We start from the raw sequence: 13,566 nt of genomic DNA on the forward strand, positions 1-13,566 counted from the left end.
ATGTGAATGTGTACATGTAAAGTCATATTTCACGAGGATTCTATGCTATAGGCTGTAAAATAAATGTAGATCTGTAATAATGACGTAGATGATAACATAAAGGCTGAAATTTGTTACGAATTAACGTTTTCTTACAAATGACTAGTCACGGTCAGCACATCATGCTTTTCAGTCATTAGTGTAAGTAATGTTATAGATCTGCTTTTCCTTATGTTGATATTAGTAAAGCTGTATTATTAGTACAGACAATACTCTCATATAATAATCATTCATTCATCTATAATCAATAAGTCTTCATTAAAACTACTTAGACTATTTCATTAGCCAACATGGCCATTCAATCTTGAGACTGCATATTCACAAACACAGATGGGAAAGTAACTTACATGCACAACACAAAAATATACACATAGGGGCACACATACACACATACAAAATACAGACACTAAACTGTGCAAGGTGGGACCAGACAAGTCACAACATATGAAAGCAATGCAAAATGAGTAATGTTGATATTGTTCTTAGGAAGAGGGAAAAGGCTCTTGCAGCTGAGAGGAAGAGATAAGAATGTAAAAACCCACTTTGAGTCTGGCCATACCTGCCGTACATTCTGAAGTTTGGTCATCGATGATTCTCTGCATCTGAGTTTCCACTGTTTCATTCCAGGCAGGCCTGGATTCAAATACATCCTCTGTGTCACAAGACACATGCTCTGTTGGCTCTACTCTACTGCCATCAGAACCTGAACTATGCGAAGCAGGAATGTCATATGTGAAGATAACAGAATCTGGGCTCTTGTGACTACCGCTACTTATATCATCGGTATCCAAAGAAAGCCTAACAGATGTTTCTATAGTCTTGGACAGTTGGCTGTCTTTCCTTGGAGAAGAGCATGTCGAGATCATATGAGGTAAAGCTTTTTCTTGCGTCATTACAGTAAGTTTGGAAGGCGAAAGGTCAGTTGTATTAGTGGGCTGACTACCGTCAGAATAACTCCTGCTGTCTTTAATAGAAGATTTATTTATGTCACTAGCCTCAGATCTAGTTCTACGGGCTAAGGTGGACCTTTTTTCTTCTTCTCCTTGAACTTGAGATATCTGTGTGTCTTTCTTGGCTTTTTTATAATGACCATCTCCCTTAACTGCCGTGGCTGGTTTTGTCAAAGGTGCAGGTGAGTCCTGATTATATCCTGGCATGCTAGGCTGACCAGATGAAAAAGCCATCTCTATGACTGAGCGCTGGTCTTCTTCCTCCTCAGCATCATCATCATCATCATCATCATCAGGGGAGGAGTCTGAGAAATCATGGCTCTGGTCTGAGTAGAATGAATGAGCGACTGTGGATATGTCTGATTGAAGATCGGCTATGGTAGAGTCTAGATAGCTTAGACCGAGACTTTCAAGGCTTTTATTGTCTAAAGCAGAGCTAGAGCTGGCACTTTCAACTTTAGTAAGTGGCTTCTCAAGTTGTGATTTTCCACTTGTAGCTATGATGACAGTTTCAGAATTGGGACTAGATGCTTTGTCACTGGTACCCTGAGTCAAATATGAATTTGGGGTTTCCTGATGGGTTACATCTGAGACATAATCACTCATCTGTAAAGTTAAAGACTTTGATTGAGAGTGTTCAGTCTCTTCTGGGACAACTTCATCAACTGGATGTTCCCCAATATGAAAAAAGGCATGTGCTTCCCTTTCTTCATCAAAGCTTCTTGTCATGTCAATAGCTCCACCTCTGGTCATTTCAAATAGCTTTCCCTCTTGAAACTGAAATGGATCAGGGGTTTTTTCATCACCTGGTGTTTTATCTGGTGTTTTTCTGTCCTCTGAAATGCAAAGACCCTCACACTCTACAACAAATTCTTCTTCTTTAGTACACACTGTAGTCTGAGGTTGGCTGACTGAAGCTGAACCGATTGTAAATGGTGATCCAACTTCTTTGTCATCATTTAAATGATGTTCATCTGATCCAGAAAAAGGAATGTCAGTGACTACACCTCCAATAGTGTCTTTATCTTTGTGTGGCACAGAGTACTCACATTCTTGATCAGGTTCATCTGGAGTTGCAGTTAAACACAGTGAGTTGTCAACTGAGTGAGTACTTTTAGGATGTGACTGAATTTCTTCTTTCTTATTAAAAGCAATATTCGGTGCCTCCGTAAGTGTGTGAATGCTTTCTGTCACATATTTCTCTGTTATTTTCTCTATTGTATCTTGTGGGACAGACTGTGAAACCGGGCTAGATTTAAGATCAACCTCACCATTTTCCTGACCATTTGTTTCTGATAGTACCATAGCATCAAAAGATTTTTCTCTCCGCAGTTTAGACTCCTGTTCCATCTCCTCAAATGTTTTGATCTTTGCAGCCATTTTAAACATCTCCTCTTCTGGTGTTAACTGTTTATTGGTGCCATCAACCGCCCTTTCTTCTGTGTCAAAACAGTCTTGCCGGACGAACATGTGAAGACTCTCACCATGAGCTACTCTCTTTGTGGATTCAGAATATTTGTCTTCTATATTTTCACTGTGTATTTCAGTTGTCTCAAGATTGTTATCACGTTCAACATGCTCACATTCATCTGAGTAAATATTTTTGTCATAAGCAAAACATGCTCTGAGCTGGGAAGCATAATCTTCATATACAGCAGTCGTTGCTGGGATCTTCACTTCTGCATTGCTTGACTGAGTAGGACTTCCTTCAAGAGAGTCTGGACAAGGAGATTCTTTGGTAGGGCTTGGTTCAATTGAATCAGGGGATTTCTGTGACGATTTATCCTCCACAAGAGGGCTAGCTTCTAGTGAATCTCGATGACATGACTCATTAGCTGGGTCATCAAATACAACAGTGTTTAGATTTTCTAAATCAGCCGGTCGCTGTAGTGTGTTAAAACTACTTGGTACTTGAAAAAGATGTGTTCTGAGAACAGGATCAGAGACAGCAACACTAACATCTTCATGGTCACTTTGATAGTCATGTGCATATGACTTCCCATCCACCATCCATTCCGTTGTTAAGGTTTTAATTTCTTCAGATGAAAAACTCTTTAGGCCTTCATCTTCTTTAGAACATGTGTGCCAACCACTTTCCAAAGGTTGTTTTTTAGTGATATCCAGGCTGTCAAAAATTGTATCTGCTGGGGACATCAGTTTATGTTCAGGAGATAAGGCATGAGTTTCTTGTTTGAAATCCTTTATTGCTATAACTTGCTTGTAGCTCTCATGGACTAGTTCATCTTCTGGTTCATATTCCACTACTGCTGACTTTTCCTCAAGATGCTGATCTAAGTCATGACTAAGAAGTGATAGCATGCCAGACATATTTTTCCCAGTTGTAGATGGCTGGTGGTGCGCCTTTCTCTCTATGCAAATTTCTTGGAATGGAGTTTCCACCACTGAACTTGGTATTTCTCTGTCTCCCATTACTTCAGTCTGCAGCTCTTCGTTTTCCTCTTCTGCTATTTTGACCTGTAAATCATTGCTTTTCACAGTAGTTTGTTCACATCTCTCATTGACTACAACCTCTTCTGGTTCAGATTGCACTACCACAGACTTTTCCTGAAGATGCTGATCTAAGTCATGACTAAGAAGTGACAACATGCCAGACGTATTTTTCTCAGATGTAGATGGCTGGTGGTGCGCCTTTGTCTCTGTGTAAACTTCTTGGAATGGAGTTTCCAAAGCTGATTCTCTGTCTCCAGTTACATCTGTCTGAAGCTCTTCATTTGACTCTCCCTTTATTTTGCCCTCCAAATTATCAGGTGTCAATATGACTTGCTGAAACCTCTCATGGACTAGCTCTTCCTGTGGCTTGCATTGTATTTTCACTGGCATTTTTGACAAATGTTGAACTAGGTCACTGCTAAGATGTGATACCATGCCTGACATATTCTTCTCACTTGTAGACTTTGGTTGTTCTAAATTTCTCTCAATGCATGTTTCTTCAAATTGAGTCTCTGATATAGAACATGGTGTTAGTTCTTTTACTTCAGCCACATCAATCTGTGTCTGGTCATGCATCTGTGCACCTATCTCATCCTCCATATCAGCACTTGAAGACTGATGCATTTTGGTGTGAATAACTTGCTGAAAATTCTCCTGAACAACAACTTCCTCTGTATGCTCACTTTTCACTGGCTTGTCCTTGAGGTACTGATCCAGGTCACTGTTCAGCAGGGATAGCATGCCCGACATCTCCTTTGGTTTTGTAGATGGATCATATGACTGTTGATATTGTACCATTTTTTCAAGGCAAACTTCCTGTAATGGAGTCTCACTTGCCAAAGTTGGCATGAGTTCTTGCTCTCTAATTTCATCAGTGTGCAGGTTTTCATTTGCCTCACCGTCTATTTTGTCCTGTAAATCACTACTTGACAATATAATTTGTTCACATCTCTCGTGGACTAGATGTTCTTCTGGTTCAGGTTGCACTGCCACAGACTTTTCCTGAAGATGCTGATCTAAGTCATGACTAAGAAGTGACAACATGCCAGACGTATTTTTCTCAGATGTAGATGGCTGGTGGTGCGCCTTTGTCTCTATGTAGATTTCTTGGAATGAAGTTTCCAAAGCTGATTCTCTGTCTCCAATTACATCTGTCTGAAGCTCTTCATTTGACTCTCCCTCTGTTTTGCCCTCCAAATTATCAGGTGTCAATATGACTTGCTGAAACCTCTCATGGACTAGCTCTTCCTGTGGCTTGCATTGTATTTTCACTGGCATTTTTGACAAATGTTGAACTAGGTCACTGCTAAGATGTGATACCATGCCTGACATATTCTTCTCACTTGTAGACTTTGGTTGTTCTAAATTTCTCTCAATGCATGTTTCTTCAAATTGAGTCTCAGATATAGAACATGGTGTTAGTTCTTTTACTTCATCCACACCAATCTGTGTCTGGTCATGCATCTGTGCACCTATCTCATCCTCCATATCAGCACTCGAAGACTGATGCATTTTGGTGTGAATAACTTGCTGAAAATTCTCCTGAACAACAACTTCCTCTGTATGCTCACTTTTCACTGGCTTGTCCTTGAGGTACTGATCCAAGTCACTGTTCAGCAGGGATAGCATGCCCGACATCTCCTTTGGTTTTGTAGATGGATCATATGACTGTTGATATTGTACCATTTTTTCAAGGCAAACTTCCTGTAATGGAGTCTCACTTGCCAAAGTTGGCATGAGTTCTTGCTCTCTAATGACATCAGTGTCCAGGTTTTCATTTGCCTCACCATCTATTTTGTCCTGTAAATCACTACTTGACAATATAATTTGTTCACATCTCTCATGGACTAGATGTTCTTCTGGTTCAGGTTGCACTGCCACAGACTTTTCCTGAAGATGTTGATCTAAGTCATGACTAAGAAGTGACAACATGCCAGACGTATTTTTCTCAGATGTAGATTGCTGGTGCTGTGCCTTTGTCTCTATGTAAACTTCTTGGAATGAAGTTTCCAAAGCTGATTCTCTGTCTCCAATTACATCTGTCTGAAGCTCTTCATTTGACTCTCCCTCTATTTTGCCCTCCAAATTATCAGGTGTCAATATGACTTGCTGAAACCTCTCATGGACTAGCTCTTCCTGTGGCTTGCATTGTATTTTCACTGGCATTTTTGACAAATGTTGAACTAGGTCACTGCTAAGATGTGATACCATGCCTGACATATTCTTCTCACTTGTAGACTTTGGTTGTTCTAAATTTCTCTCAATGCATGTTTCTTCAAATTGAGTCTCAGATATAGAACATGGTGTTAGTTCTTTTACTTCATCCACACCAATCTGTGTCTGGTCATGCATCTGTGCACCTATCTCATCCTCCATATCAGCACTCGAAGACTGATGCATTTTGGTGTGAATAACTTGCTGAAAATTCTCCTGAACAACAACTTCCTCTGTATGCTCACTTTTCACTGGCTTGTCCTTGAGGTACTGATCCAGGTCACTGTTCAGCAGGGATAGCATGCCCGACATCTCCTTTGGTTTTGTAGATGGATCATATGACTGTTGATATTGTACCATTTTTTCAAGGCAAACTTCCAGTAATGGAGTCTCAGTTGTCAAAGTTGGCATGAGTTCTTGCTCTGTAATGACATCAGTGTGCAGGTTTTCATTTGCCTCACCATCTATTTCGTCCTGTAAATCATTACTTGACAATATAATTTGTTCACATCTCTCATGGACTAGATGTTCTTCTGGTTCAGGTTGCACTGGTACAGACTTTTCCTGAAGATGTTGATCTAAGTCATGACTAAGAAGTGACAACATACCAGACGTATTTTTCTCAGATGAGGATGGCTGGCGCTGTGCCTTTCTCTCTATGTAAATTTCTTGGAATGACGTTTCCACCATTGAACTTGGTGTTAGTTCTCTGTCTCCACTTACATCAGTCTGAAGGTCTTCACTTGGTTCGCCCCTTATCATGTCTATTGAAGTATCACTTGTCAATATGACTTGTTGGAACCTCTCATTGACTAGCTCTTCCTGTGGTTGGGATTGTATTGTCACTGACTTTTCGTTGAGATGTTGAACTAGGTCACTGCTAAGATGTGATACCATGCCTGACATATTCTTCTCACTTGTAGACTTTGGTTGTTCTAAATTTCTCTCAATGCAAGTTTGTCGAAATTGAGTCTCTGATATAGAACATGGTGTTGGTTCTTTTACTTCAGCCACATCAATCTGTGTCTGTTCATCTGTCTGTGCATTCATCTCATCCTCCATATCAGCACTAGAAGACTGATGTATTTTGGTGTGAATAACTTGTTCAAAGTTTTCCTGAACAACAACTTCCTCTGTATGCTCACTTTTCACTGGCTTGTCCTTGAGGTACTGATCCAGGTCAGTGTTCAGCAGGGATAGCATCCCTGCCATCTCTTTTGGTTTTGCGGATTGCTCATACGATTGTTGATGTGCCTTTTTGTCAGTGCAAACCTCCTGGAATGGAGTCTCAGTTACTGAAGTTGGCGTTAGCTCTTTCTTTCTAATTTCATCAGTCTGTGGGTCTTCAGTTGGCTCTTCCCCTATTTTGACCTGTAAATCATTACTTTTTATTATAATTTGTTCCCATCTCTCACAGACTAGATCTTCTCCTGGTTCAGACTGCATTGCCATTGACTTTTCCTGAAGATGTTGACCTAAGTCATGACTAAGAAGTGACAACATGCCAGACATATTTTTCTCAGATGTAGATGGCTGGTGGTGTGCCTTTGTCTCTATACAAACTTCTTGGAATGGAGTTTCCACCACTGAACTTGGTATTTCTCTGTCTCCAATTACATCTGTCTGAAGGTCTTCATTTGACTCTCCCTCTATTTTGCCCTCCGAATTATCACGTGTCAATATGACCTGTTGGAACCTCTCACTGACTAGCTCTTCCTGTGGCTTGGATTGTATTGTCACTGGCTTTTCTTTGAGATGTTGAATTAGGTCACTGCTAAGAAGTGATATCAAGCCTGACATATTCTTCTCACTTGCAGATTCTTGTTGTTTTAAGTTTCTCTCAGTACAAGTTTCTTGAAATGGAGTCTCACTCACAGAAGTTTGTGTGAGTCCTTTCTCTGTAGTTACATTAGTCTGCAGAACTTCATTTTCCTCACCACCTAGTTTGTCCTGTAAATCATGACTTGACAATACAATTTCTTCATAACTTTCATGGACTAGATCTTCTTCTGGTTCAGATTGTACTGCCATTGGCCTTTCCTGAAGATGTTGATTTAAGTCATTATTGAGAAGTGACAACAGGCCAGACATATTTTTCTCAGATGTAGATTGCTTTTCCGTTGTAGACTGTTGTAGGCTTAAGCTTTTCTGAATGCAAGTTTGTTGAAATGAAGTCTCTGATATAGAACATCGTGTTAGTTCTTTTACTTCAGCCACATCAATCTGTGTCTCTTCATCATTAATATCATCCTCCATATCAGCACTAGAAGACTGATGTATTTTGGTGTGAATAACTTGTTCAAAGTTTTCCTGAACAACAACCTCCTCTGCATGCTCACTTTTCACTGGCTTGTCCTTGAGGTACTGATCCAGGTCAGTGTTCAGCAGGGATAGCATCCCTGCCATCTCCTTTGGTTTTGCGGAATGCTCATATGATTGTTGATGTACCTTTTTGTCAATGTAAACCTCCTGGAGTGACGTCTCAGTTACTGAAGTTGGCATGAGTTCTTTCTCTCTAATTACATCAGCCTGACTAGATGTTTTTATCTCTACTTGGATTTGATCTTCCTCTGATGGTATAACGTACATTCCATCTTCTTTAGTAGAGTACGAATGGATTTCATTGCTCAGTCCTGACAGTCCTTCAGAACTGTCTCTCTCACCAGTGCTGGAGTGATATGTTGTAATAACACTAGTCTCCGAGAATTTATCCATGCCTTTATGTTTGTGACTCTCAAGATACTTGGGACTTATGTCTTCCTCAAAATAAGTATCAGAATCCTGAGCAAAGCTCTCCTCTTCAGGTGTCTCAAGTTGATGTCTGACATCTGAAGCTGTTTGCTTGAACTGCTGGTACTTTGGACTCTCCTCCAGCTCAGCTTTTATGTCAGCACTAAAGTCCTCAGAAGGTCTGCGATCAGGGCTAATCTGTGTATCATCAGATATACTCTTTCTAATAGCTGGTTCTTCGAGTTGCATTATCCTTCTTGATAACTCTGAATCATCACTCCAAGAGCTAACCCTTCCGTCATCTAACTGAATTCCATAAGCATTTTTTACTGTTTCTCCAAAACAAGAAATGTCTGACATTTGTTGTGAACTCTCAGGATTCTGTAGAAGGCCAGTTTGGGCCTCTAAATCCTTCACATCTCTCTGCGGTTGGAAAGTTGTGACAATCCCTGACTCTGACCCTAGTGCTCCAACTTTACTCTTCAAAGGGTCTTTCTGAGACTCAAATGTTTTCCTCAGCTCCTTCACAGACATGGCATCTTTATGTGACATCTTTGGCCCCTCATTACGACATAATTGATCACCCTGAAGTGTATCTACAAATGTTAGTGACTTTCCATAAGGAATATCTGAAATTATCTGTGAGTCCTCTTTGATTAAGGTTACTGGTTGATCAACCAATTCTGCTTGGTCATATTGCTTGGCATCACTCTGTTGATGTACATTTGTGAGGGTCTGACTTTGGATTTGAGTATTTGTCTGTTTTGTAGGACTTTGTTCAGTACTCTGTATCTCTGCAGAATCTCCTAAATGGGATATTAATGTTGAAATAGAGGAAGCCACAGGTTTGTGTTCAAAAAGTTCCACTTTAGTTTTTGAGGGGTCTTTTACAGACTGGAAGGTTTTCATCAGCTCCTTAACAGACACATTTTGCTTTTCTGAAAACTCTGGCACATCTCGCTGTGGGCTTACAGCATCATACTGAACTGTGTCAGCAAACGTAACTGTCTTTCTCAACAGGGAACTGTCTGAAATTAACTGTGGTTCCGTTTTGATTAAACTTTGTGATTGATCATCTGTGTCTGTCTTTATGACGCTGTGTACATCAGCGTCACTCTTCGAATGGAAAACCGTGGGTCTCTGAGATTGGCTTTGTGATTCTGGCTCTTGTGTAGGACTTTGTTCATTTGTCTCTCTCTCTTCAGAATCATTAGAGTCTAATATCAGTGTTGAATGAGGCCCCGCTTTACCTTTTTGATCTTCTTGTCCAGTCTGGAATGTTTTTATCAGATGTTTCACAGAGAATCCCTCCTTCTCTGACAAGTTCGATACCTCTCGCAATGGGCTAACACTTTCATCATCTCGTTGAACAGTATCACTAAATTTAACCATCTTTTCAATATAAACACTGTCTGAAGTGAACTGTGATTCTTTACAGCTGATTAAGTTTGCTGGTTCATCCTTGATGTCTGTTTGATCCCCTTTCTTGACACTACTCTGTTGATGGAAAATCGTGGGCTTTTGAGTTTGGATTTGTGATTTTGGCTCCTGTGTAGGTCTTTGTTCTATATCATGCACCGTTTCCGAACCTGGTGATTCAGAAATCAATGTGGAAATACAAGAAGACTGCAAGGATTGGTGTTCAAAAAGCCCAGATTTACTCTTTGACGGGTCCTCCCCAGTTTGGAAAGCTTTCATCAGGTCCTTCACTGACATAGTTTCCTCTAATCTTTCTGTCTGAGATCTAGGTGACTTAGGAACTCTGGGAAGTTCTGGCATAGCTTCCTCCATTTTCTTTGTGGTAATAGAAGATTTTCCATCGTATGTAAAGACTTTAGTATTTTTTTGCACTTCTTCCTCTTCAACTTTGTTCTGTAAAGCTTTTACCCTGTCTTTTATTGATCCTATAGGTGTCTCAACCACCAAAGGAGAAGCTGGTGGCTCGACAACTTGGGTGGATAAAAGGCTACTCTCTTTAAGAATAGCATCACCATCTAAGGACTCCTCAGAGCTCATCCTTTCCAACTCTCCCTCAGAACTGCTACATCCAGAACGCGATCTGTCTCTAAGTTTTTTCCGAATAGGTTTCTTAATATCTGGGGGGTGTTTTTTGTCTGCACGCTTTTCAATGACCTGTTCAAATCCATCTTGGACAAGGTCTTCTTGAGAACCACATGTCCTAGCAGATTTCTGCCCAAGGTATTTTTCTGTCTCTGTGGTAGGGGGGGAGAACAATGTGATTTCTCTAACATCTGTGTAAGATCTACTTAAACTTTGTTTCTCAATGTCAGTGTTCTTTATGACTGGCTCTTCAAGGGCGTTGGCCCCATAGAGTGAAAATTTATCTTTGATAGCATCAATTTGTTGTCCTCTCAGTTTACTAACATTCATCCGATTGTTAATTTCACCAGCCTTTTCTACTCTGTCTTTGAATTGTTCTACAGTGGCCACAGATTCTCTTTCCTCCAATTTATTAGTTTCAGCTCTTTCTTCATAGATATCTGGAGTAAAGACAGCAGACATTCTGACATCTGGTGTGTCTGACAGGAGATCTGGGCTCGCAAGGGTTGCAGGGTCAAGAGGTTGATTAGTTCTTAAGGAGAATGTCTCCGTCGATTCAGATTCATCGTCTTCAGTGAAAAATATTTCAGAACCAAAAAGGGTACAGAACATAAGGGACAAATGAAGTGGGGGAGAGAGACATCAGAAAATTGTCATCAAGATAATGCCATCAAAAATCCATCTTCAGTTCATAGAGTTAGAAGATGACAAGGCAGAGAATAAGGAAGTCTCAAAAAGAAGACCAAAGAAGACAAAGTAGTCCCCAGACACTTGAAGGGAGGTAGAGCAGCAACAGCATAAGCAAAGCCAAGAGGTGTAACAAAATGAATAGAATGTAAACAAGTACCATAATATTCTAAAATGTTTGACTATGCATTAAAAATGAATTGCAAGATATACCAAAAACAAAATGAAACAGATAAACTTACATATGGAACAAAGGTACAAGAAGGACTGAAAACAGACAAACAAAACTTCTCAAGATTGTTGCTATTATAGTCATGTTTGCCAACAAATAAACTTTGAATTAAAAAAATTATAAGGTATTTGAGAGAAAATATGAGGTAAGCAAAGTAATAGAATCAATGTTACTTGACTGTTTTAGTCTCTTTTCAATACTTACTAACTGTAAGCACCACAATAGATAGAATTGTTAGTTAGTATAAAATACTGTTATATTTAGCATTTACACTCTATTTGATGTGTTCACTATCATTAAATATTATAGCTTACAAGTTCTTACTGCTAGAATCCTATAGTATTGTGACATGATTGCATATTAGAAAATAAAAACAGTGAGGTAAAACAATGTAAACCAGATTTAAAATTTGTGTGAAGGAGTGAATGAAAGTAACTTAGAAAAAAAAAAATTAATTTAAAGAAATAAAACTACAAAGGAGAAAGCAGTGGCTAAAGAAAATCATAGAACATGAATTATATAATAATAAATTGACTAGTAATCAAGCACAAACAACATGACATTGTTTGTTTTCTGTGAATAACAATTTTTACACGTGGTTGGTACCACTGCTGAGGTTTAACGTGAGAAAATATTATGTCAAAAAAAAAATACTTGTTACATAATAAATGTTATTGTCATAAAACATAAGTATCTGTAAGTTAAGATTAACGTCAAGTACGAATATCTAGAGACTCAAACAATTTTGAGAAGATATATATAAAAAATACTATTTTGACCTTTGTATGAAATTAATAAAAACAAATATAGCAGAAAATTGAAATGATAGGAAAGTCAGTGGAGTTTGGAGTGAGGAGAACATAAAGTATAGCAGCCATAGCATATCCTCCAGTTACAAACATGTAACTGCATACAATGTTAGTAGTAGTAATTAGTAGTTAGTATTTATAACAGGCAAATTTTTAACTTAATGCATGAATTTCTATCATGCATTTTAGATACTTGGTCTATTGTGACAAAATATATAAGAAAACTAACTTCTAATAGAGCACAAATACCAAAATATAACAACTTACATTTCTTGTCACTCTTCTCACTCTGAAAAAAAAAGAAGTCAAATCACAGTAAGCTGCAACCTAATTATACCATCTAGGTTTTTTGCTATAGACTGAAAACAAACAAACTTTATTTACCTCATCATCTGCATCTTGGTCTGAATCAGACTCCTAAATAAAAGAATAAAAATGAGGAGAAATCAGCAATGCAGCAGTTTCAAAGTTAAAATCATCTAGCATACATGATAAAATATTTAAAAACTGACCTTTGAGTATGGTGGAAGGGTGATGTTTAGGTTGCAGATTGCATTGAGATTAAGACTACGGTATGTGCGTGGTTCCTTGGTAAAAGACAATCGACCACATGGCTCCTGTGCTGTGTCTCGAATCTGCTCATATTTGGAAAAAAAATACGTCTCTGACTTGCATATATTTAGATTTGTGAATTTCTGAGTAAAAAAGTAAACATTTTATATATTTTAATAGATTGAAAGTCATACTTTAATAAAGAGGGCCAGTCTGTTCTCTTTGAAGGCATAGAAACTGAACACATGGTGCTGCCCACTCTTGGTAAGAGGCACCAGATTTCCAAAGCAGTCAGCAAATATAGGTTTCCCCTCTAGCACCTGTATCAGGATATGACAAATCTAAATGTTTCCATGGCTCAAAAGAAACAAAAATTCTTGGAAAATATTATTCAATTTCTTTCCAGACATGAACAAGAACCAATATTAATAAGAATTAGTCAGTAATAACTTGCGTCTGATTTAAAATCTTTAAATACCCACTTAACCAAGTGCATCATTAACTGACATCGACCTACTTTCCTCAATTACTTTCTAACCCTCTTTAGATAAACCTGTGCACACAATTTGATTTGTCTTATTCATTCCCCAGTATTAGACTGCACCTCAACATCTCGGCTGCGGGCGACTTCAGTGAAGTTCTCTTGCTGTTCCAAGGTTTTGTCCATTTTGTCATCTGTCATGCAAAAACACCGCAGGCGAGCCTCAATGGGGTCAAGTGTCTTAGCAAAAATGACAAACTTAGCCATGTATGGGACACAGATGATTTCTCTGTAGACCTGAGTGCCAAAGCCAACAGACTCCTGGATCTGTCTGCAGTCTATCAGCCAGAATCTACAAAT

At 39.0% G+C, this 13,566-nt stretch overlaps 1 protein-coding gene across 7 annotated transcripts in view; it reads right to left on the reverse strand.

Annotated features, from left to right (window-relative positions):
- Positions 1 to 13,566, reverse strand: part of ank2a (ankyrin 2a, neuronal) — a 98,012-nt gene that overhangs the window by 47,334 nt on the left and 37,112 nt on the right. For 6 of the 7 annotated variants that reach the window (XM_025907752.1, XM_025907750.1, XM_025907753.1 and 3 more), the window contains 5 exons: positions 13,330 to 13,558; positions 12,920 to 13,045; positions 12,686 to 12,808; positions 12,558 to 12,590; positions 12,441 to 12,462 (listed from right to left, as the gene is read on the reverse strand). In XM_025907752.1, the coding sequence (XP_025763537.1) occupies positions 12,441 to 12,462; positions 12,558 to 12,590; positions 12,686 to 12,808; positions 12,920 to 13,045; positions 13,330 to 13,558 (533 nt within the window). Of the gene's footprint in view, positions 1 to 598; positions 10,998 to 12,440; positions 12,463 to 12,557; positions 12,591 to 12,685; positions 12,809 to 12,919; positions 13,046 to 13,329; positions 13,559 to 13,566 lie in introns of those variants that run through there. The other variant, XM_025907748.1, reaches the window with a different exon arrangement.

Source organism: Oreochromis niloticus, linkage group LG6 (genome assembly GCF_001858045.2).
Source record: "Oreochromis niloticus isolate F11D_XX linkage group LG6, O_niloticus_UMD_NMBU, whole genome shotgun sequence".
NCBI classification, from domain to species: Eukaryota; Metazoa; Chordata; class Actinopteri; order Cichliformes; family Cichlidae; genus Oreochromis; species Oreochromis niloticus.